Raw genomic sequence first — 25,087 nt, 5'->3', positions numbered from 1 at the left:
CATCTGTGCTCTCAAAATACAACACAGCACACACACACCATAATTACTCCTCTTCCATAATCTACTCAGTGGGAGGGGGGAAAAAAAAGCTATTTAGCTGCACTACCCTGCTTTTGTACACTTACCTGGAGAATGAAAATAACTGCTTTCACCTGGGGCAGGCACGATGCCGAGGAGGGCTGGTTTGCTCCCCTAAGCCCCTCCAGATCCTACTCAGTGCTTTAAATGGCAACAGCTCTGTGCCTGGATCCCAAAGCTTGAGGGATCTTCAGCTACATCGTTCAGATTCCCTGAACACCCTCCCAGAAAAGCCAGCCCTGTTCAGCTCAGGTGCTGGGAGGGGGCAGCTTTTTTGGGAGCTCAAAGCCCAGCTCCCAAAAAAAGAAGGTTAGTCAGGACACAGCTGAAGGCTGTGTCTCTGTGAGGCAATTAAGGTGCCTTAATTGGGTGACCTAATTAGTGCAGTGTGGGGTTTTCTATTTCTGGAACTTTGCTGCTGGCATGGGCAGTGAGGGGAGGCTGCAAATGGCTTTTAGCTTCTGCCCAGTTGAGTTTCCATGTCAGAAATGACAATGAACTCCTCAGCCTGTCTGTGAGCCTTTATCACACCTAACCAGCCCATGGCCTTTTACAGGTTTCCCCCAAATCAATGTTTTATACCCCAAAACCCTGCGATGTGACGCAAATCCAGCCCTTCTGTGTCCTGTAGCCCAACTTCTGAGGGCTTCTGCACTTTCTTGACAAAAAATCCCATTTCACAGGTCAAAGTCACATTTTTACCCCTTTATGGGAAGATGTAGCTTCTTTAGGGACACTTTTACTACACCCAGTCCATGCTCATGACCTTCCTGGCCCTGCTGGGCTTTCAGATAACAGCAAGAGAACTTGAGAGGAACTTCATGTCCATTATTTGCCACACCAAAGTGCAGCATTTGCACGGTGACTGCAGGAGACCAGGCATAAATCTGTCCCTGACCCTGTGCTCCTGGTCCCACAGTCCCAGAGGTGGGCCACTGTCTGCTGGAATCCTCTTCTGGATGGAGGGATTATAAAACAGAGGACAAGGGCAAATGAGAGCAGCACTTAAGACTGGTGCTGATAAACTCAGCTAGGACGAGAAGGTAATGGGGTCAACAGGTTTATTTGCAAGTGATTTGCTACTCCAGCAGCTCGTTGGGAGTGGGGGGGGGAAGTGTTTTTTGTTGGGCTTTTCCAAGGAAAAATTTGAGCCAGGTGAAAGATCTGCCGTTCCCCAAAGGAAGGGGGTGGCTCAGGGGTCAGTCTCGCTTTGAAGGGGACACCAGTGGATCCTCAGTGACACCTGGGCACTGCCCAGGTCCAGGGTCTCCCTGCACAAGGTTCAGACTCTCCAGAGCTCTCCTGGAGACAGGAACATGCAGCCCCTCCGCAACAGGGAAGGACAGAGGTGGCCAACAAGGTGACAAGAGGAAAAATGTGAGAGCTACAGCTCCAGTGAGAAGACCCTGATGTCCCCAAGATCATGCTGTGCCACGTGCTGGCATGAGCAGGTGACCTGTGCATGCTGCAATCCCTCCAGGCACACAACCAGCCTCATGGCTGCTCTTTACCTTCGCTGGGAAAACCATTCTCTGTCCTTTCAGCATCTGCTCTGGATGAATCCCCGGCCAAGGAGCTCTGCCATGAGCAGAGCTTGCTCTAGACTTGCCTCCTTCCTAGTGCAGGCAGAAAGGCAACTCAACAAGGGCTGGGCAGGAATCTACCTTAAACCCTCCCACTCCCCAGTCCTGGAAAACAGACACCCAGACCCCGTTTCTCTGCCCTGACTTGATGGTAAAAGTGCTGCTGAAACTTGGTGTGGACCTTGTGGGAAGGCTGGGCTGGTTGGGTGAGTCTGCCTAAGCTCAGGGATGTGTTTTCAGAGATCACTCCCACTCCTTGTGATGGTTTTTGTTTCTGCTGACTCTGATCCCGTTCAAGAATTTCCAAGGCCTGTTGAGTCACAAAATACTTGCTGTCACCTCATTTCCAGCTTCATGGCTCTGCTGTCAGCAACACAACACTTGGAAGGCTTCACAACCGTTTTGAAATGTCAATATTTGCTCCAGGGCAGCAGAGCTTAAAAAGCCATCACTGCCTGTGGCTGGCACAACTCCTGATTCCATGGACCAGCCCCCTGTGATGGCAGGGAGGAATGATCAGGGTCTGTTACCTTGTCAGCCTCACTGTGTTTGACCATTCTCCTTCCAGGGATTTGCAGCACGTGGAGGAAGGAAAGGCCTCATCCAGAGGCACTGGCATGGCATGCAGCCTCTCAGCAGAGACCAGCACCAGACCCTCCTGATCTGGATCCAGAACTGAGCTTAGCACTTAAGAGAAAAGGGGTGGAACTAAGTTCTTTACCCTGGGGTCCCTGGAAACATCCCAGGTCAGGTTGGGCAGGGTCCTAAGCAACCTGATCCTGATCTGGTGGACAATATCCCTGCTCAGTGCAGAGGGGTTGGAATGGATGGACTTCCAAAGGTCTTTTCCATCCAAAACTATTCTATAAGTTAAGGGGAAATAAAAAAAGTGACTCGGGTTATCTGACAAGGGCATTTTCTGGCGCAGAGAAATCAAACACTTCTGTCCCTCCTGCCCTAAGTTACAACCCATCAGGGGTTTATTGTGGATTCACACCACTCTATACCAGCAGCATCTGCCTCCCAGAAAAAAAATTAAACCCTTTCTCAACTGTCTGTGTAGAGCTAAAGAACTGCACTGACAAGAATTTATTTATTCCTGCAAGTAAAAGTGGCTTTGCTTTGAAAGGAACTGAAACACTGAGCCTCCTACCTTATCTTTCAGCTTCTCCATCCAGCTTCTCACTGAAAAATAAGGAAAAAATAAAAGGTGTAATCATGTAACTTTTATTAATTAGTAACAAACAATAGTGATAACATTAAAATAGACAGCAATTAAATTGACAAGCTGATAAGGTTGAACATTAGATTTCCTCTTTTCTCATTCATGAGAAAAAGCAAATGCAGCAAATCAAGGCAAGAAACTCTTGGAGTTGGCAGGCAAGTAGCTCATCTTTGCCTGAGCAATTCACATCTTCAGAGTGATTTAAAAAGGAAGATTTTAAAAACCAGGTTGTGGGTTCTTGACCATCACTTCTCATACACACACTGGGGTGTCTGACCAGGAGAAAACCTTCCAGTGCAGTTATCCCCTTCCACTGGCCTCCTCTCTGTGGATATTCTTCCCTGTATTTTGCAGAGCCTGTAATGATGGCTAAAAATGTATTATTCTCAGTCTTTTATTCCCCTGCTTCTCTGGAATAGCCACTGCCTGCTCTGGGATAGCACTGGAGGTGCCAAATCACTAAACCAAGCAAACTTACACTGCCAGCACTGTGACTTTCTTCTCCTAACAGTTAAGTGAGTCCCGTGAAATGTGACAGCTGAGAATTGAAGTTCTGTAATGGCAGGTGCTTTGGGAGGAAATATCCACTGATCTCAGAGAGCTGCAAGGGCTCAGCAGTGGGTGCAGGAGTCATTGACACTACAGGGCACTGGGTGTGTCTGCACTGCCCACAAGGACCTGCCAGGATTTTAACAAATCCTGCTCATAGGTAAGAATCAATAAACAGGTAAATGTTGTTTTTCTTAGGGCTCAGCAACTGGGTTTTTTTCAAGGATTCTCATCTCTCCAGGAGGACAATGCTACAGGCACAGGGGACTCTTGGATGCAGCAATGTTCTTCTGAGGGATATTTCTTTCAGGGCGCATTAAATCCCAAATGTAATACACGGTTTACGGATTTAGACCCGATTTCCAAGGCTGCTTTGTTATAAAACATCCCTTCAAAGCTTGAATTGGCAATATCAGTGTCTGCACAGGCACCTGCAGCACTCAGAGCCTTTCTGTGAGTGGGGAGGGGGCAGAGGAAGGCCAGCAGCAAATGGTTATTTTATGTCTCAGATATAACACAAGAAATTTGCATACTCCCTTTGAAGTGTTAGCAACGTAACACCTTCCAAACAGAAGGATCCCAAATTAGCTAAAGGCGAACACGTGTGAAAGAGGCACAGGTGCACTTATCTCTGATGGGCAACTGAGAAAAAAGATGAATTATCCAGGAGAGGGACACACAGAGCTCTAGAAGAGGACAAGAGGTCTTGTTTTATCATCTCTTCCCACCAGTAGTCCCGTCCTGCATAGGCTAAACCACAAAAGACTCAATTTATGAAGGTACCACCACAATCCCCCTCTGCCAGCCCAAGCCTGCATGCCCTGGATGTGACTCCCAGAGGAATCCCAGAGATGAAGGAAGCCCATGGCTCCCCTGGGCTGGGTTTCCAGGTGTGACACTGCCAGGAGGGGTGGTGACAGTGGCTCAGCCACACAGCTGCAGACCCGTAGGGCTTGGGGACAGCGTGCACACCAGGACAGCCACACGTGCCCCTGCAGTGTGTGCACGCTGTGCTCAGCTGGCCCAGACTCCAGCTGAGCACAAAGCCTATTTTTACACCTTTCACAACAATTACACGGGATCAGTGATCTCATCAATAGCCGACCCACTTTCCTGCAGCTGAACAACGGCAGCAATTAACTCCGGAGCATTTCTGCCAAGGCAGAATATTCTATTCTGAGCTAAGAATATTCTATTACCTATTTTTAATGAACGCAGATTCTGGCTTTGCTCCCCCTCTGCTCCACGGAACAACAGCAGCACGCCCGCTGGGGCCCACCAACTCGATAGTACAAATCTTTATTTGCTGTTTCCCATTTGTTTGTTATTAAACCCAGCCTCGTTTCCAGCCGTGCAGAGCACGTCAGGAGCCTTTGGAAACCAACCCAGGTCACAGGATAAACAACCCAAGGTGATTTCTCCCTGACTAGGTGCCTCTCCAGGGGATGCTCTAATGCAGCCACAGCCTTTGACATCTGCTAGAGGAAGACAATGACCCCAAATTAATGAGACTGAGGCAGCAGGAGGTCAGAAACCCTTCAAGGTCCTGGCAGGACTGCACTGAGAAGGAGCAGAGTGTGGAGCTGTCACAGGCAAGGTCCCAGACCTGTCAGGCTGGGGCCAGGACAAGTCAAGGAGCACTGGATTACTATGAATTACAAACACTTCTCATGTCACCGATGCACAACACTGGGAGGAAATCACAAGCCACTGCGTCACCAAACCCAAGCACTTGCTGCTCCACTGATTCACCCCTCTGAGGACACCACGGGTGTGGGTAGGAGACAGAGCATCATTTCAAGGCAGAATTGATATCTATGCTAAGCAGCTGCCATCAATTAATTCTGGGCTTCAGACTCTATTTATGCAACAGAATCCATAATTAATATTCTGGCTTGGTCTTGGGAGAGGAACATTGTGGCTGGCACCTTCCCATGAAAATGCAGCACTCTCCAAGAACACCAGGTGACTTGCCAATGAGACCAAGCAAGTAATTAGTAAGAAATACTCTAGTCCATGTATTTTTCACCATCCCCTTTAATCCTCCTTTCTCTGATCACTGAATGTCCTGAAGAAATTACAAGAGTCTCCGGGTGTCAATTACTAACAAGTGTCTGCAGTGCTGGCTCATCTTCCAGGGCACTTTCAGGATGGTCTAAACTCTGCCTCAGCTTAATTTTGATCCCTTGGTTTCATGGGCAGCTAAGTAAGATGAGTGTGGAGCACTTCTGCAAATTACATACATAATCTGACATCTCCTCAGTGATTTATATAATGTCTGCATCTCCACAAATTAATTTTAAATAACATATAGCTTAAAGATTAAGCCAGTCAGGAGCACAGAGGGGGAGCACGGTCATCTGGCATTGGCCTCAGAGCAGCCCAGGATGAGTCCAGGCAGTTACAGATGCAATGTGCTATTTTTAGTCAGTTTTACCCAGTTTTCCCCTTCAAAAATGTGCAGCCAGCTATTCAGAAGCTCTGGGGCCAGCTAAAGAAGTGAGGCAGAGGTAAGCAGCAGCCTGTGGTGTCTGCCTGGTTCTTTTTGGAGGGACCTGGCTCAAAGGGACACTCACAATTCCCTGTGAGCAAAACCCTTCTGGAAGCTCATGTTTTGGCAGATGCAGGCAGGAGGCTCAGGAGGGGACAGCAGGTGACACCTGAGGGTCTGTGGCATTGGATACCCAAAATCAGAAGGTGCTCTGAGGTCTCCCCAGAGTCTTCTCTTCTCCAGGCTGAACACTCCCATCTCTCCCAGCCTGTCTCCAGCTCTCAGAACATCTTTGTGGTCTCCTCTGGACTCACTTGGGTCCAGATTCTTTCTATGTTGAAGCCTTCACTCCAGATCTCCTTCCCTGCTGCTGTTCCATCTCCAGACAAGTTCTTTTTCATTATCCAGGTCTCTCTTCTCTGTCCTGGCAGTTTCAGGGGACTGGGTGTCAGAGCCTGGCTCCGCCTTTCAGCCTCACCACAAGGCACCATCAAATCTCTCACGAAAGGCTTTTCCCTGCTTCCCTCTCCACCCTCCTCTGAAATCAGGAGCACAAGTCCTCGGGGCCTCTTGCTTTGCCAACTTTTAGTAATCCTAATTGCCTAATTATCCACTCCAATGCGATGATAAAGCTGCTTAATATTTCTGTTCGCTTCTCATTCATTCTCTCCCTTCCCAGATAAGAAAATGCAAAGACTTCTGGTGGAGATTTCAATCAATAATTCATGCCCTACTGCCATCAGCTGTGTCTCCCCCTTCCCCTCTTGGATGCCCTGCTGCTTTGTCTTGTCACTTTGGTTTCATCTAATCAGCTTGTTTTAATCATAGCCTCTTTTTAAATCATCAGTTAAAGCGATTCTGTTTTTCCGTGGCACATTATCACTCATCCCTGCAGATGTTGCCTGGTTTTCAAATCCAGTACTTACAGCTTCATTCCAGAATTACATCTTGCTGCTGAAGAAGGTTCATCCATCACATTTTAATAACTCTCCACCATGACCCCCAGACCAGTGGTGAAAATGTGGCACTGCCAGGGATGGGGGATCCTCAGCTTCTCTGGGCAACCTGTGCCAGGGCTTCACCACCCTCAGAGTGAAGATTTTTTTCCTAATATCTAATCCCAACCTGCACTCTTTCAGCAAAGGAGAGCTGGTTACAGTGTAAAAAAATAAGGAAAAGATTGATTATTTTCAATCAGTCTGTATATACCGTGCAACCTGCCCTGTTCCATTACAGATTTCATCCCTTTCTCTTGCAGGTTAAACTTTTTTTCCCAAATGAGACTTGTGAGAACAATTTTGCAGAAATGCTTCGTGCTCCATCTGCTCAGCTCTGACAACTTAATGGCACAAGGGTGCATCAGCTCCTTTCCCTTAAAAAAAGCACTATTTTCAATTTACTTACTAGCACAAATAAATAATAAAGAGAATGGCATCTGGCTGGAAGGCAGCATATTTTTAATTCCAGAACAACCACACCTACCTGATGGGAATGTTCATGCATGAATTGCCCAACTCAAGAAGACTTTGAACAGCAGGATAATCAAACAAATGTCAAACTGACAATTACCATTTATGTTTTCAGATAAAAATTTTGCTTGGGTGAACTTTGAATTAACCCAGTAAACTTTAATAGTTACCATGGCACTGTCTGGTCCCTGAACTGTACCATCTACATCCTTTTCCCTGCCTGTCCAGCTGCAACCCATGCCTGGTTGCAACCCAAGACTGCCACAACCTGCCCAAAACTCTTGGAAAGGAAATGGAGATGGGGAGACAACTCACCACGCTCACCCAGAAAGCAGAACTAAAAAACTCCTTCCCTGACCTTATCAGTCCTTTTGACACTCCCTTCCCCATGGCATTAGGTCTGGTTCCTCCTTTTCCTTTTCCCCTGCACTTTTAAAGCTGTTTTCCACCTTATCTGTCCCCAGTGAGTAGCCCCTTACTGAGGCTGGCAAAGGCACTGCCCTTGTGCCTTGGCATTTCTCTGTGAACTCAATTCTTCTGTGGGGCCTTCAAAACACATATTGACACCTACACAGATTATTTCACCCTCAGTGGCCCCAGACAGACACAAGATATTAAAACCAAGCCAAGGTACAAAACCTCCCATTATCCTAAAAGGCATCAGCAGGACATTGCTGTGAACTGGCTGTCACAATTTCTTGTATGATTAAATATTTACTGGATCACACTGTGTTCGAAAGCTGTGTCTGCTCTGGGAGAGGAAATGCAAACTTTGTTTATGGAAATGGCAACGCCTCTGCTGGAGCACACGTGAGATCAGCTTCTCCCTCACTCTGCCCTGGCACAGCTCCTGCAGCAACACAGGGAGTCACCAGCAGTGAGAATCCACCCTGCCTCAGCTCATGATGTGCTGAAAACGTTCATATTCACCAGCTTTCAGAGAACCAAAGACTGCTCTGGGTTAAAGGGACCTTAAAGACAGTCTCGTTCCAAGCCCCTGCCATAGGCAGGGACACCTTCCATTATCCCAGGTTGCTCCAAGCCACATCCAACCTGGCCTTGGACACTTCCAGGGATGGGGCAGCCACAGCTTCTCTGGGCAACCTGTGCCAGGGTGTCCCCACCTCTTACAGTCAAGAATTCCTTCCCAATATCCCATCTAACCCTGCTCTCTGGCAGTTTTAAGCCATTCCCTCTTGCCCTGTGACTTCATGCCCATGTCCAAAGTCCTTCTCCATCTCTCTCAGAGCTCCTCAAGGCCCTGGAAGGGGCTGTAAGGTCTCCCTGGAGGATCCTCATCAAACCTGTGTCCTGCTGAAGATGAAAAATCTTCCTTTACTCATGAGCCTTGACTCTGCAGCTTTAATAACCTTTTTAAGGTGGGATTTGTGTGCTGTTTTATTTACATCCCACTATCCAAATAGAACTACCTAGAAGCAGCAGCTGAAGAAGCCGGGTTCTATGAAAGAAAGCTTTCCAGGTTTTTCCAGAGCACTGATATACCTCTTACAGAGTTTTTCTGATCCCTGCACTCTCAAATCTAAAATTTTGCCATACAATTATTTTTTTTTTCTCAGAGGGCTCCAGCAAAAAAATTATTAGTGGTTTATTCTTCCTGTGATTCATGCATTGAAGCAGGTGAACTTCTTCAGCCAAAGTTTTCTTAGTCTGGGAAAAATCTGGGAAAAACCTTGGTCCAAACAGTCAAAATTTGGTAACGCTATCAAGAACTAGAATATGACAGAATATAAAAGCAACAAATTTCATGATTGCCACAGCTTGTGCAAACTTACAGGGCAATGCCTTGAGGGGAAACATTTCCCTTCCCCAGCAAGTGCAGTCAAGGCCAGGCTGGATGAGGCTTGGGGCAACCTGGGCTGGTGGAAGGTGTCCCTGCAGAGGGGTGTGAACAGAGAGGGTCTTCCAGGTCACTTCCAGTCCCAACCATCCTGTGATTCCACCATCTCAACCTCCCTGGCTGATTTTTGGAGAAGCTCCGAGGTGCGCTGCAATGCTTGGTTTCCCATCTCCTGATTTACATCAGCCGAGGATGCAGCCCTGGCAGAGAAATCCTGGGACAGAAATGCTGGGAGAAAAATCCTGGGAGTGAAATCCTTCCTCCCGCCAGCAGGCTCCGTGTTGTGCCTTCAGTCTGCCCAAGTTCCCTCGGGGATCAGAGAAAGGTCGGACACGGGCACGGAGCCGCTCAGTATCCACAGGGAAAACTGTGCCAAGCCCACGCCAGAGCCCAGAGCTGAGCTGCACAAACAGTGTGGGATCTCTGTCCTTACACCAAGCCAATATTTGAGCTCTTTCTGCCACCAAGTCCCCCTCAAACCACTGCTGGTTTTGAGGGCCGACTGGAGGGTTTGACCCTGTGTATTTAGAGGAAAAGAGAGCAAGATGGAATTCGGTCCATGCACATTTTTCTCCAAGTCTGTTTTTCCCTCCATAACCCAGCAGCCTCTCCCATAGTCTGGCAAAGACAGGATGGATTTTTTGCAAATTAAAACCAAATGTCAGGTGGCAGTGATGGGAAAAGGTGGAGGAGCTGCAGGTGGGGAGCACCTCACCATCCCTCTGCTCCAACAGCACCTCATTTCAGCTGGAGGACAGCAGCAAAACCGTGGTGGGCTTTTATTTGATTAAATGCCTTCCAAATCTCCAGCTGGAGCCACGTGATACCCCCCTGTACCGAGAGGAGAGGGCATTTCTCATTCAGCCCTCTCTAAATGCAAACCACAGAGGTCTTGCTGCCCTCCTGACAGAGCCCATGGCCTCATCTACTTTAAAGGATCAAGCAGCTACACTGCAAAATTTCTTTTTGTGCTTCAGTTTATGTCTGATATTAATCAGGCTCGGAAAAGATTCTTGGTCTGCCTTTTTTTTCCTTCCATAAAGAACAAAAGTAATTTTCAGAATCCTATTTCCTGGGAACACTGTATGAAGGATTTGCCAGCAGCAAGGGCTGAAATAGGGGATTTTCCATTTTTGTGTTTAAGAAAAAGGATGTATTTTTCTTATTTCAAGTTTTGGCCTTTATTTCATCTGTCAAGATGCAGCACTCCCCATGAAATGACATAAAGATCAATAAAGGACTAAATGGTTGGAAACAAAAATGATGGAGTTGACCTTTGAAGGAAAAATCAGGTATTAGACTGTGTTTTCACAGTATTCCAGTAATTAAACCACAAAGCCCTGAGCATCGATTAGATGCTAAAAATAAGATCTGATTATCACAGAGACTCATTTTCCTGCAAATACGTGGGAAGAGCAGCATTGTCCAGTGTTAGTCACAAAAGGAAAATGAACTTGCTTATGTTTGCTAACAGGACAAGTCTTATCCCACATTCCTCCTGCACCCAGAACTGAGCATCAGTTCCCACTGTGATTGGATTCTCTTTTGATCAAACACCAAATAGGGCCTTAAAAGTTCCTGACACTTGTCCCTGACTTCTTGCATAACTATGGGCAAGTAAATTGATCTCTTATTCCATTTTCCATCCTTACTATGGGAATATTAAAGATGTAATAGATCATATCCAGTAGGTCACTTGTGTTTCTTTTCCTTGTGTCAGAGCCTCTTCCTTCATAGTTTTATAGCCCCTACTGGAACACCTCCATCTGTGTGGGATGTTCTGGGAGCTAAGACAGTACAAATATTAAATCACAGTAAAATGGGATTTTTTGGAAACAAATGTCCTTTAGGATGCCATTATTTTAAGCATCCTGTTCCAATCCCTTGCCATGGGCAGTGCCTCCTTCCAATTTCCCAGGTGGCTCCAAGCCCCATCCAACCTGACCTTAAACACTTCCAGGGATGGGACAGCCACAGCTTCTCTGGGCACCCTGTGCCAGAGCTTCAGCATCCTCACAGGGAAGAATTTCTTCCCATTTTTCCCCAGCCAAACCTGCCCTCTGTCAGTTTTCCCAAAACTATTCCCAACTACTTTTAACATTCCAGGTACACCTGTGGGAATGGCCCCTCAGAAAATCACAGAGGTAAAAGGGATTGGGGCAAAGGGCAAAGCAAACCAAGTGAGGAGAGAACATGGACACAGCAGGAGGAGCTGTAAATCCACACTGCCAATGATTTATTCCTCCGTCTACAAATGGCTGAGTCAGTGGCAGATTTTATCCCCTAAAAAACCCAGGAAAACTCCAGGAATTACAGCAGTCCTTAGAGGGCAAGAAGGTCACAGGAGAGGCAGGTGTCAGCAGACTCCTGATGAGGCTCTGAGCTCTAGGAAAGGGATGACACGGAAACGTTCCGTGCCTGGAAGTGAGGCAGACAGGGAGGGAAGGCACAGGGCACAGAGCCAAAGTGGTGGGAATGAGCCTTTCCCCTCCCTGCAGTGCTCCTGGAATGAACACTGCCACTCTGCAGCATGTGCAGTGGGGGAGGGAAGCACTCCGGCCACCTCCCTTGAAGTGATGAGGTAAGAGTGGGCTCAAGCAATGGGATCTGGTGCACCAGGAAGGGTTACTACAGCACTGGCTGAAACGAAACATCCATCAGACGTGGGTTCTTGTCCTACCAGGCTGCTTGGTGCCTACAGGAAACACAGGGGCTGTGGGAAATCACCCCTCCACAGGCACCAGGGTGATGGATCCATTCCCAGGAGGAATCAGCCCCTCCAGGGGACACATGCTCACTCCCTGCTGCTGGCAGGCCCCACACAGAACCTGGCAGCTGCCTCAAAACGATTTCCCAGGGAAAAAGGCTCAGCTTGGGGAATATTGTGAGGTGATTTTGGAGTCACCTCTCAGGCAAAGGCTTTGGTCTCACTGTGTGCTGTGCCCAACACTGGCAGCAGCCTGAACACCAGAGGAGCAGAGTGCCCGGGATGGGATGACACCCAGCACTACAAGTCCTCATATTTTGACACTGTGACATCCTGCAGCTCTTCTCTACATTTCCATGAGACAATACACTCTCTGGGCTTTTGTCACAGCGAGGCCTTCACAGAGATGTAGGCTCATCCCACGCCAGTGGTGTGGGGTCAGGTCAGGTGCTGCACAGCCTCCCACGGTCAGAAACCTCAGCATTCTGATTTATAACTTCAGACACTGGAAACTGTGCCAGGGAAAAGGCAGATTCTGCTGGAGCAGAGAATCACCACAGAGTCACACAACGGTTTGGGCTGGAAGGGACCTTAAAGACCATCTTGTTCCACCCCTCTGCCAGGGGCAGGGAAGCTTTCCATTATCCAGGTTGCTCCAAGCCCCGTCCAACCTGGCCTTGGACACTTCCAGGGATGGGGCAGCCACAGCTTCTCTGAACTGGGATAACCGGGACAAACCAGGAAATTCAGTGCCAACCAAAATGATGTCTCTGCTGTCTTTTGTGTTGTGAGAGTGACGACAAGAAGATGCTGTCCAGAGGGATCTGGGCACCTGGAGCACTGAGTGCACTGGGAAAGTCACTTCATGTCTCTGAGCTGGCTCTCCAAATGTAGAAGAGGGTTAATGGGATCTGTTGCCTTTGTGCAAGACCTGCTTGGCACACAGAGCTGGAGACTACGACTTGCAGACCCCTTCCTAGAGCTGCACAAGGGGGATAATTATCCAGTTCTTCTATTCCTAAACATGCCAGTGCTTCATGAACATTGGAAAATGATAATATCTTGTTTGCCATAAATGCGGTAATTATAGCTAAAACTCTTCATTTACATGGAAATGACAAACAACAAATTAGAATCAAGCATCTACAATTAGGGTAAAAAGCCACGGCAATTTGTTATTCTTTACAAGAAATCATTTTTCACATCATTTACTGGGAAGGAGGTCTCATTATGTAATGATATTTAGCTCTTCAACTACTTTTCAGCTTCGCAGCTTTATTAATTGCACTCACAACAGTTCTCTAATACAAACAAACATCTTCATCTGCTGACTGGGAAAGCAAAGCTGACAGCGCTGACAGGATGTGCTGCATCCAGCTCTGGGGTGTCAAGACACAGGAGGGACAGTGACCTGTTGGAGTGGGTCCAGAGGAGGCCACCAAGATGATCAGAGGAGCCCCTCTGCTGTGAGGAAAGGCTGGGAGAGCTGGGACTGTTCAGCCTGGAAAAGAGAAGGGTTTGGGGTGGCCTCACTGCAGCCTTCCAGGACCTGAAGGGAGCTGACAGCAAAGGTGGAGAGAGACTTTTTACAAGGGCCTGGAAGGACAGGAAAAGGGGCAACGCCTTCAAACTGACAGAATGCAGGGCTAAATTAGATATAAGAAGAAATAGTTCCCTGTGAAGTGGTGAGGCCCTGGCACAGGTTTACCCACAGAAGCTGTGGCTGTCCCATCCCTGGAAGTGTTCCAAGCCAGGCTGGATGTGCCTTGGAGCAACCTGGGATAATGGAAGGTGTCCCTGCCCATGGCAGGGGGTTGGAACTGATGCTCTTTAGGGTCCCTTCCCAACAAAACCATTCTGTGATTTCCTGATTCTATTTACAGCCGAATGGAGACCCAAAGCCAGCAAAGGAAACAGGGAAAACCTGCAAATATCTTCAGCACAGGTATAATTTCATGGGTATTCCTCAGCAATAACAACCCAGACACCTGATGATGGCAATCAAACAAAAAGGTTTCACTGAGCCTGTGCTGGCTGAGGAGAAAACAAGTTTGACAGACAAAAATTCTTGCAGGAGGCAGAATGTGACTTATGCTGGTCTCTCCAAATGAAGGAGCTACAAATACATTGGGCAGACAAAGGTGGAGAAGGCAGCTCCAGTTTTAGCTTGCATGGGGGAAATTGGCCGATTTCAAACACTTTAAAAAAACTCTGAAGGGAAATGCTTTGAAGAAGAGGGGAAATTTTGATTACTGGGCAATTGATAATCTAATCTGATTAGATGGGCAACTTCAAGGTGGGGGCTACGGTAGAACCTGGCCTCTTTTGATCTGCATTTCAAAAGAGCACAAGGCCAAATTCAAGCCCCAGACAAGCAAACCTGGTTCCATGGGGCTCATGGTGCAAAACTCTTCTGGTAGGACTCAGCAGCAAACGGGGGCAGCGCCTGGCCATCACATGGAGTCTGCAGCTCCTGGCTCCCCTTCAGATTTTATCTACACCTGAGAGAGGTGCCCTGACTTGAGAGGGTAAACACCAAACTAAGCACTAGCTCTGCCTCCACATCCCTCTGCTCTTGTCCCTCCAACCTAGCTCCTCAAATATTAAGTTTGATTGCAAAGGAGAGGCTATACCAGGGGCTGCTGTGAAGCAAAGCGTCTCTTTTCTCGGCAGCACCTATTAAGAGTTACGAGTGAGGATTTGCAGACAAATTAATATCCCAAAATCTTGGTGAAGTTTGCTGCCACCCACTGAACTTCATAAAATCACCATCACCTCCCAGACGAGCTCTGCACAGCCCTGCAGTGAAATGATGAGGGGGAAATGATGCCCTAAGTTTGAGCTTTCATGTTTTCAGATTCTGTGCTGCCCAGGGGTGCAGCTCTGAGACCCATATTCAGTGTTAGCCAGTTCTCTTCACAGGGTAGGGAGACAAAACAAATCCTTTTTCTGCTGAGGACCAAGGACAACTTTCAGGCCCAAAAGCACAAACAAGGGTGGACTGGAGAGAGAAAACAAGAAGGATGAGACCTCACAATCTGAAGCTGTAATTAGACAATAAAACCCCAATATGCAAATGGACCAAAACTTATAAAAATGTAAGAGCTCGTGACAGGTCAACCATTTTGTGACTATTTTGGGTCCATCTTGGGTGTAGCCCTGGTCAGGCTCTTGTCCTGCCCAAGGTGTACCTTGAAGGCCTTTCAATAAATATTTACTTTATTCTCTGGCTCTGTCCAGTCTGTTTCAGGTCAGCCTTCCCAAGGCACCAAAAGGGTTGATTTATCCTCACATTCTCTGCTATCCACACTTCCCATTTATTCCACACATGGCACAGAGCTCCTGTGTGACTCCAGCCTCTGTGGGGTTTGCTGCTGCCCCAAACACACATCCAGTGCTGTGGCATTCTCCCATCCCACTCCTTCTGCTCAGAAATGAACAGACCTGGAGTTTTTCCGAGCAGATTAAGATAATCAGTAACAATTCACTTACCCTGAGAGGGCATTACCCTGATTGGAACAGGCCAGAGCCCACTCTGATTAGGACAGTGATATGATGTGGCTCTAAGAAGATGTTTTGAGTATCTCTGAGTGAACTCCTGATTTTGCTGCCATCATCTGTTCAAATAATGAAGAAACGATTTGATGCAAGAGAACCTTCACAACATTATCTGGATAAAACCTCAGAGGTCAATCTGCTTTTAAAGCAGCAGCAAGTGTTTATGATCTCAGTGCTGAGGGCCACTTGGTACTGCTTGCTTTCCAAAGACCACCAAATGGGCCAGAAAATTTTCTGTTGGCTTGACAAGAGTGGTCTCAGCCCTCTAGGAAGACAAACTCTGCAGAGAGAGACACAGAAAGAAGTCACTGACGAACCAAAAGGAAGAAATAAGCAGAGGGCACTTTTTAAACTCATTTTTTTGCAGTGGCTGGATTGCACTGTGGTTTTAAAGGAGAAGATATTTAGATCAGATGTCAGGAAGAAATTCTTGATGCTGAGGGTGGTGAGGCACTGGTAGAGCTTGCCCAGAGAAGCTGCGGCTGCCCCACCCCTGGAATGTTCAAATCCAGCTTGGACAGGGCTTGGAGCAAGCTGGTCTAATGGAAGGTGTCCCTGCCATGGCACAGGGTTGAAACAAGATGGGATTCTATGATTCACAAGTGAGCTGCTCTTACTTTAGCTGCAAGACTAATATATTAGAAAGAGGCTGGGGTTGTCAAAACCTCCCCTCAGTTTTCTAAAGAAGTAGCTGGGGTTTTTTTGTTGTTGTTGTTTGTTTTTTGAGGTTTTTTTTGTTTTTAACTGCAAATATTCTGCACAGGGAATTCCCAGGGGGAAAGCTGCCTTTTCCACAGCACAAACAAAACTTCTACGGGCCACCTGAAATCTGAAATTCTGTGTAGGTACAGAAAACAATGAAACTGCAGAGCACTTCTGAAATTTAGCCCTAAACATGAAAAGCAGTTTACTGGCTTTACCCTGTAACACTGTGAATCAGTTGACAGATTTGGGCAATAACTGATCCAGCCTAGTTACAGGTTTGATTGACGGACCCAAAGAACTCTTGACTCAAACCAGTGCATCACAACATCATGATTTATCAATCTCTCCAGACTGAGAAATGCCATTTGTCCACATTTACCTGAACCCAAAGGGATACAGGAGCTGAAGCCTCATTTTTAAAGTCCATTTAAAGAGATGAACAGATCTACCAAAACTAAAGGAGCAACAACCCACGCAGTTCCATGTGTGCTGCTGGACCCATAACCAGCTCTGGGAATCCACAGGTAATTTATACATCCAGGAAAATTTCCATTTGGTATCTCGGAACAACAAACAAGACCCTGGGAAGCTGAGCAAAGCAAACCTGGTGCCTTGCTGGAAATGCCATGACTTTCTGTGCTATTTGCACCAGCTTTTCTGCCTTGAAGACCTGAGATAAGATCATGCAAGAGGGAAATTAGCTCAGTCCAGCAGTGACAGCAACTGCAGGGCAGCCTGACCACAAAAGGAAACATGCCAAGTCCTCAACCAGGGAAAGGGATGACACAGACTCACACTGAAGTCTGCACTCAGCTGCCTGTCTTTGGTCCCTCAGTTAAATTATTGACAAGGTCACATCTCTGATTTCAGTATTAAAATGTTTTACGTGGAGCCTGGTGAATTTGAAAGACACTGAAAGTGTTTTGCCTTCCTGAGTCACAGCTCCCTGCCAGCCTGCAAAAACCAGACAGCTTTTGGGTTTTCTGTCCCTGGCACATGGTTAAGGGCTGCAGGGGGGATCTTGTGCCAAAGGAAGAAAATCTAAGTTGTACTGGATCAGCTGAGCCCCACATCCCATCTCTGAAGGCAGATGCTCTCAGAGAAAGGCAAACACAGAGCTCATCCTTCCCTCCCTCACTCTCTTGCCTGCACCAGTTCACTGCTGACCCAGGGGTCACAGCCTCCCCCTTCAGCAGGCTTCAGTACAGATTTTTGTCCCAGCAACTGTGAACATTTAATGAGCAAAATGTAATACAGGAGGAAGAAACTGCATTTCTTGTTATTAATTTCTATTATTGTGAGAGCTGAAAGGCCACCTGAGATCTCACACACACACGTGATAAATGCTCTACAAACATGCAAAGAGTCAGAATCTGCCCAAAAGAACCTAAAAGAACGAGCCCCCACAGAGCATTGGAAGTGTCCCATCCACGAACACCGGCACTCAGGCACGGGGGGGGAAGTGATCTGCTCAAGGACTCTCATGAAAAAGCGACAGTGGCTGTAATCAGACGAGGCAGTGTGGGCCAGACCAAAGGTCAGGTTGCCTTAGTGAGGCTGGCAGTGACCAAGAGCATTTTTCTAGAAGTTTATGGATGGGATAGCACACAGCAGTGCTCCCCTTGCCCATACTCCTGGCACTCTGGAGCTCTGGACAAGATCTCCGCAGTCATTCCTTGCACAGGATCCCATTTATCCTCTGGTTATCCATACCAATTTATCCTTTTGGCTATCCTACTTCTTCCTCATACCCTTCCCATCTCTGCTGTATCCTTTTCCAGATGCACAGAGAGGCAGAATGGCACAAAAAATTCAGAGTTAAAATGCTGGCTGTTATTTTTCTCTCTGTTCCTTTATCCCCCCATATCCCTTCAGGCCAGTGCTCCCACTATATCATCCTGCCCTTTCTCTCATAAGAATTTGGAACAGAGGCTTTGCTTTAATTTCTCCTCTTTGCCACGATTCCCCAGTTTGCCATTCAAATTCATTCTCTTGTGGTTACAGGACTAACAATAAGAAACAACTCTCAGCCTAAATTTCCCCCTGGAACTTGGCTGTCCCTAGGATTTTCTCCAGGATTCCAGAAATGGTATCTAAGCTTTCCTACTTACCTAGGCATAAATAAGCCCTGTTTTCCCCCATGTATTTACCCTGAGCAGTAACACCTACCCATCCCAAGCTTAGAGGGACTGTGGGGAACATCTCAGATGGGTCCAACACTCACCTCCTGGGAACCCTGTTAGTGAAATCTGCTTTTAGAATCATAGAATTATAGATTTGTTTAGGTTGGAAAAGCTCTCCAAGATCATCATGTCCAACCATTCCCCCAGCACTGCCAAGGCCACCAGCAGCTCATGTCCCCAAGTGCCACATCCACAGGTCTTTTAAATCCCTCCAGGGATGGGGACATCACCCTTTCCCTGGTCAGCCTGTGCCAGGGATGGAGAGCACCTTGGTTGAAGAATTTTTTCATAATATCCAATCTAACTTCTATGCAGTGAAGAGCAGAGAAGGGAAACACCTGAGCTGTCAGGCCATCAGAGGGGATTCCAGCACCCTCAGGAGCAATCCAGGCAGACCAGCTGCAGACCTCTCCTGGCTCATCCCAGGGAGATGAGGACAGGGGAACTCTCCTGCCCACCCACACTATGTAATATATCCAGGGGAACTGCTGGCAGGAGCTTGAAGCACATTCACATTATATTAAAAAAAAACACAAAGTCCCACTGTTCTTTAAACCCTCCTATTCATCTTCAGAGCCCACACAGTAGTGACTAACCAAACCTCAATAACTAATCACTGCTGCTGTCAATTAGTACCACTGAATGTGCTTTTCCTCCTGCAGGTGACTCCAGTTCAGGGCTGTCTGCTCTGGTTTGGAGGGATGGTGCTGCAGCATCTCATAGAACCACTGGGGTTGGGAAAGACCTCTAAGATCAAGTCCCACTGTCTGTGCCAGGTAATGTCCATTCACTGTCCCAGGAGGTCCCACCAGCTGCAGGGACGTCCCTGGGGACAGAATCCCCTGCAGAGCCTTTGGAAGGAGTCATGGAGCTGCAGCCCAAGCCCCGCACTGCCCCAAAGGCATTTCTGCCTGCTTGGTGCTGTCAGAGCCAGGCTGCAGCCAGGCAGGATGATCTGGCACGGTTTGAGACATCAAACCTGGGCCAAACAACCACTGTGGCTCCTGCTCTGAGCTTGTCAGGATGCAAAGGCTGAAACCAGACACAAGAAGCCGGTGATGCAGCCCAAAATTTATGGTCCCAGAGAAGATCACAGAACCCTCTGCAGCTCCAAGGGTGTGAGACCACAGCATTCCCCAGAGCATTCATCAGCTGAGATTCTGACTTTATCTGCTCCATTAAAACATGCACCTTAGCAAAACACGCTCCTGGCTGCCCCTGTCTACCAAAGTTAAATTAACTCCCTGCCTCTCCTGCTCCAGACTGCAATTAAAGAATCACAGGATTGTTTAGGTTGGAAAAGCCCATCCAACTGTGCTGGAGCAGGGTTGACTCACCATGGAGGCTCTGCAAACTGTGACTCAATAGGTGAAACAGCACTCACAGGAATATGTTCTGGCTGTTGGAGAGCACATATAACCAGAAAGTACTCCTTCCCTCAGGATACTCACTGGGTCTAACTTAATACTTGACCCTCTACCCAGCACTCTCTAAAACCAAAAAATCAAGAGACTGTATTTAACCAGTCCCCACAGATACAGAAAATTACAAAACCCACAAGGAACTTATTTTCCTGACAGGATATTTATACTGAAACCTACCTTACCATTTTCCTAAATTTGCTTCTGGGTAGTTGTAAGGACAGCCAGGATTGAGCAGGACAAAGTCACTCCCTCACTCACAGGAGGAAACAGCTTCTGGTGGGACTGGAAGGGCAGAACTGAGATCTCTCCTCAGCCCTAAACCACACACCAAAGCCATTGAGGGGTCTTGGAAATCCTCTGCTGGTGTTAGACCTGTCCCAAAGTGTGCAGAAGGAAATGCTGCAATAACTGGCACACACAGCAAAAGCACAGGAGGGTCACCAAGATGCCACACATGCCAGGGGTGGCTTAATGGCCTGTGTTCCTGACAGGGACCTTGGAGCATCCTCTGGATCACTTTGGCATGGGCATCCCTAAGCTGGTTTGAGGGCTGCAGCAGCACACCCAGCTTAAGGGGACAGTGACAGCAGCACAGCATGTGACAGTGCTAAACAAAACAGGGGGTCCCCTGGGGACAAGAGACAGGAGGTTGAGCAGCCACTCCTGCAGAACCATTCCCACACCTGAGTGAGAAAGGCAGCCTGAGTGGTCAGAGATGAAAGGGGGATTTGGGAAAAACAGCCTCAAAAAGGACTCAGACTGGAGAACCTCTTGGCCTCACTTCACATTAATAAAGCCTCAAGCACAGATGGTGCTGCTGGTATATTAAAATAAATGATAGGCTATCAGGGAGCAGCCTGGCTGAAACCCTTCATTACAGCCCAGGCTCGGACGAGGCTGTGATTAGAATTACTCAGAAACAAGGGTGGGGGGGAAGAATGCAAAAACCTCCAATAATTCTCACCATATCGACCCCTGTCTGTGATTAATGTTGATACTCAGCATCTTTGCAAAACAACAACTGCTGGAGGTTTGAGGTAATTATTTTATTGTCAGACACAGTCTGAGCAATTTGCTTATTTCCAATATATGTTCCCAACTCACTCTCAGGCAGAGCAGAACTTCTACATATATATAGATATTTTTAGAGAGAGAGAGAGCATCATTCCAGGAAATAACTTAGATCTCCTTTGATTCTCAAGGGGTCTTAATCTGAGTGAACACCTGAGGGGAGACAGGTTTAGCATCAGTCATTTGCGGTTTGCACTGTCCAAGCAGAAAGTGCATCAACATTCTCATTAAGAAGGAACATTTTAAAACTACCCTCTCAATAAATTACCCTCTCTCACCCTGCTACTTGTTGCAAAAAGCTCTTTTTTTCTCCGTTTTCCTCTCACCAGCTCTGCCATGGGGCCAACATTTTAACCCCAAAGATCAGCCTCTGACGTAAATCCCCAGAAGGACAGAGGCAATTCAAGGCTGATGAACCTTCACATTCCCCTCTCTCCATTTTTTGAATGCCATGAAAACAGACAGATTTTTGCACTGCAGTATAGATCACTATTAGAAAATAAATGTGATTCCTCCAACGTAAGGACAAGCCTCTTTTTATATGGCAAAGGCCACCCAGACAGGCACACAAAGGAAAAATGAGTAACTCTCACCCAGGGAAGGCACAGCCCTGCCTGTGTTCTTCAATCAAGCTAAGTGACTGCTAAAATCCAGAGGGAGAGAGGGGCTCAAAAACAGCTCCTCTGTGTAAATGGAGCCAAGTTTTCTGACATGCAGAAGCTGAAGGCTTGGGAGAAGAGACAAAGCACACTGAGAAGTGACACGTGTGTACACTGCAACTGCAGGGATGGGAAAGGACAAGGATTATTGCAGATTAAAGAGAGAGCAAAGGCACTCTGATTTACATTCCAGTGGGGCTGACAGGCAAGGGGACAGGCAATCCAAGGCAGCTGACAGCCCAGAAGGATTCCTGCCTCACCGTGCTGTGCAGGAACCCAGATGGTGCTCAGGCAGCAGATGCAGCCCAGCCTTCGGAGCACGGAGCTCTGTGCAGGCTAATGGACCCTATCCTTGAATCCAGGCGCAAAAAAAAAAAAAAAAACCAAGATAAATCACCTGGAGCAGCAAATGCAAAGTCATGCTCCAAGGTAGACACATCCTAACTTTAAAGGATGTGTCAAACAGATGGATAGAGGCAGACAGCTGGGGAAGGTCAGAAATGCTTAGACACGTGCCTGAGTTTTCCAACTTTGCTTTCTTGGGCTAAAAGGAGCAACTGGAGGTGCAGCAAAAAGTCTTTTAGAAGGAGTCTTCCTGTGCTGGGAAAGCCTAGAAGCCTGGTGCTGCTGCAGCTGCCCTTCTGTGCTACCCAGTACGCCAAAGAGGGAGAATTTCACAGAATCATTAATACTGGAAAAGGTGTCAAAGGTCAACAAGTCCAACCACCAACCCAGCACCAACCACCATTTCCATCACTAAACCATATCCACAAGTTTTGTGAACACTTCCAGGCCTGGTGACACAATCATTTCCCTCGGCAGCCTGTTCCAAAGCTTGACAACCCTTTCGATGAAGGGTTTCCCTAAGTAAACCTTCCCTAATGCTCTCTACACACAGACTCCTACCTGAGCTGCATAGGGGAGTCTTCCACAGATGCTTCCACCACAGAAGATTCTGAATCCTCCTTGCAGGTATTTCAGGGAATTTTTGCCTAGCAGGGTAGTGGGGATTAGGGCAGGCAGGATTGGCAGCAGCCCTCAGAGTTGGATTCATCTAGGTATCCCAGAATCCACTGGAAACTTTTCCCCAGTCACTGGGACCTCTCACACCAACCACTGTGACCAAAGTCCCCTCTCTCCACCAACTGGCAGACAATTTCTCCATGTGTTCATGCCAACTCTCTCCAAACTGAAGGAAAAGAAGCGGAAATGCCGTGCATGGACAGGATCTCTTCACTCCTGCCTGCAGTAGCCAGAAACTTCAGTTTAATACATTGTCTGATGGGGTTCCATCTTCTTCATGGGCACTGAGAGGGAAGGCAGAGCCAAAACTGAGAAAATGCCTCTAAATCCTCCCCCAGCCCCTGGAGGCAGCACTTAAGGGCTGGTAACAAATGGGCTTAGGCTTCCTCTGACACAGGATGCATAAACTTAGTGGAAGGGCTGGTATTTCAAAGTAATGTATCCAAGGATGTTTTAGTGCCACTGTTTTCCCAATACACTCCAACAAAAATGTCAGGGTAAAATATCAGCTCGATTATTGAGAGCAACAGCTCTGTGTCACCTGCTTCTGATAGCTGAGCTGGGAATCACCAAGACACCCTCCAATCTTCTGACTTATTCCTAAGATAACAGGACTGTTTGGTTTGAAAAGCCCCTCAAAGATCAAGACCAACCATTTCCCCAGCACTGCCAAGCCACCAACACATGTCCCCAAGTGCCACATCCATACAGCTTTTAAATCCCTCCAGGGATGGTGACTCAACCACTTCCCTTATCTATTTTCCCTTCTCTTAGCATTGATTTCTGCTTTGAGGTCAGGGCTGAGGAAGGATGTGGCTCCAACTCATTAGGGGTTTGTGCTCCGTGGTTGGAATCTCCTCACCCCAGTTCACAGGGCAGACACACTGTTCCTGTCTTCCCTTTGAAACCCACTGGCCTCATTCCCAAGGGCACAGCAGTCTTGTGCTGGATGGAAAAAGGGAAGAGCACAAAAGGGTGGCAGGTCAGGACCACAGGGCTCAGACTTGTCCAAGTTTTCTGTCCCCTGGAAGGTTCCACTGACCAAGATTCCAGCATAGGGCCGTGCAGGGAGTGAGCAGGTCGAAAAAAGAAGGAATATTAGAGAGACACACTCCCCCAAACACCTTGGAATTAGATCTGATGAGGAGCAAAAGCCATCTCTGATGTGAGCTGTCCCCTTTAGGACCTGCTCTGTTGTTGTAACAGTGAATGTCACCCTGAGCTGGCAGACAGGATCATCACTGCTCACACACAGGATGCAGAATTCCCTTTGACAAGACAAACCTGATTAAATATGAGTCTGCTCCAGGATGAAGATGCAACCATGAACAATCTCTTAGGAAAAAAAGAAGGAATTCCAAAGGGAGTGCACGTCCCTCACGAGGGACTGAAACCTGAGTTAGGCACAGATTGATGGTGGGAGCTTCACTGCTGCTTGGGAGAGGGAAGGGGAGCTAGCAAGGAACATATGGAACTGTATAAATTATTTGGAGCACCCAGAAAGACGGGAAAAATAATCATCTCTGTTCCTGAGACTGCTCATTTCTGTCTGCAGCCGTCTGGAACCCAGACCTTGCATGGCCAGTGCTTGGTGCCACAAAACTCCCACAAATACCATGGATGGGGCAAGGCCACAGAGGGCAGGATTGCTGCAGGCAGCTGCACTTGGAACATGTGGGGAAAGAAAATCTGCTGGTTATCCTGTCTCCTGCCAGCCTCTCCCACCTGGGATCCCTATGGACTGTTTGGATGGTGACTCTCTGAGTGATCCTTTGCTCCCATTCCAGGGAGAAATGCAGGTGTGCACACCTTGCCTCCAGAAGGGAAAGGCAATGCCCAAGAGCTAATTTAATTCCTCTCCTTCAAATCTGCAAAAGGCTCCCTCGTGAAACCAGAGGGGTCACTGGGCCTCTCTGTGGTTTTGCTCACCACCTTTAAAACACAGTTGAGCCTTTCCAGGGTGATTAAGGAGATAAATGCATTAAAGATTAAAAGGCACTCCAATGTTCCAATGCCACGAGCTGTAAGAGTACTTAAAATAGATCCATTTGTGGCAGCAATTAAAGAACATATTACTAATTTCTGAGTCTCAGCTCCTGCCTTCCTAATGCTGGTTATTTTTGCCCATAAAAGCATTAATCCTATCTTCCTGTAAAAATGACATTTCAAACATTCATCATCTTCCACTACTGTCCTTCTGCTCCTCTGCCTCACTATCATTAACCAGAGGCATCTGTTATATGGTTTATGCAGTGTAATTTGTGACCACAGATTTGCAATACAACGAGAGCTATTTTCTCTGTAAGTAGCTGCTCAGAGCTGCAAAAATTTTTTTATCCATTATATATTTAAAAAAAAAAATCATATCCCAAAAGTGTGTTTATTGTGCAAGTGCCTTGTCATTACCCAAGAGAGTTATACAACCTTCCATTATGGTAAGAACTAATGTCCTGCTCACAAAAATACACGAAACACAGACATGGTTTATATTTTGCAAACTACGT

At 47.3% G+C, this 25,087-nt stretch overlaps 1 protein-coding gene across 2 annotated transcripts in view; it reads right to left on the bottom strand.

Moving 5' to 3' along the window:
- Positions 1 to 25,087, bottom strand: part of ARMH4 (armadillo like helical domain containing 4) — a 56,463-nt gene that overhangs the window by 5,417 nt on the left and 25,959 nt on the right. The window contains exons 6-7 of one of the 2 annotated variants that reach the window (XM_066189050.1): positions 2,815 to 2,846; positions 1,590 to 1,694 (exon numbers count right to left, since the gene is read on the bottom strand). In XM_066189050.1, the coding sequence (XP_066045147.1) occupies positions 1,590 to 1,694; positions 2,815 to 2,846 (137 nt within the window). The remainder of the gene's footprint in view (positions 1 to 1,589; positions 1,695 to 2,814; positions 2,847 to 25,087) is intronic. The other variant, XM_066189051.1, reaches the window with a different exon arrangement.

The sequence above is a fragment of the Chamaea fasciata genome, unplaced genomic scaffold, assembly GCF_029207755.1.
Source record: "Chamaea fasciata isolate MVZ Bird 193981 ecotype frontalis unplaced genomic scaffold, bChaFas1.0.hap1 SCAF_7, whole genome shotgun sequence".
Lineage (NCBI taxonomy): Eukaryota > Metazoa > Chordata > Aves > Passeriformes > Sylviidae > Chamaea > Chamaea fasciata.
Note: the sequence above shows the minus strand (reverse complement) of the source record. Positions and strands in the feature narration are given on the sequence as shown.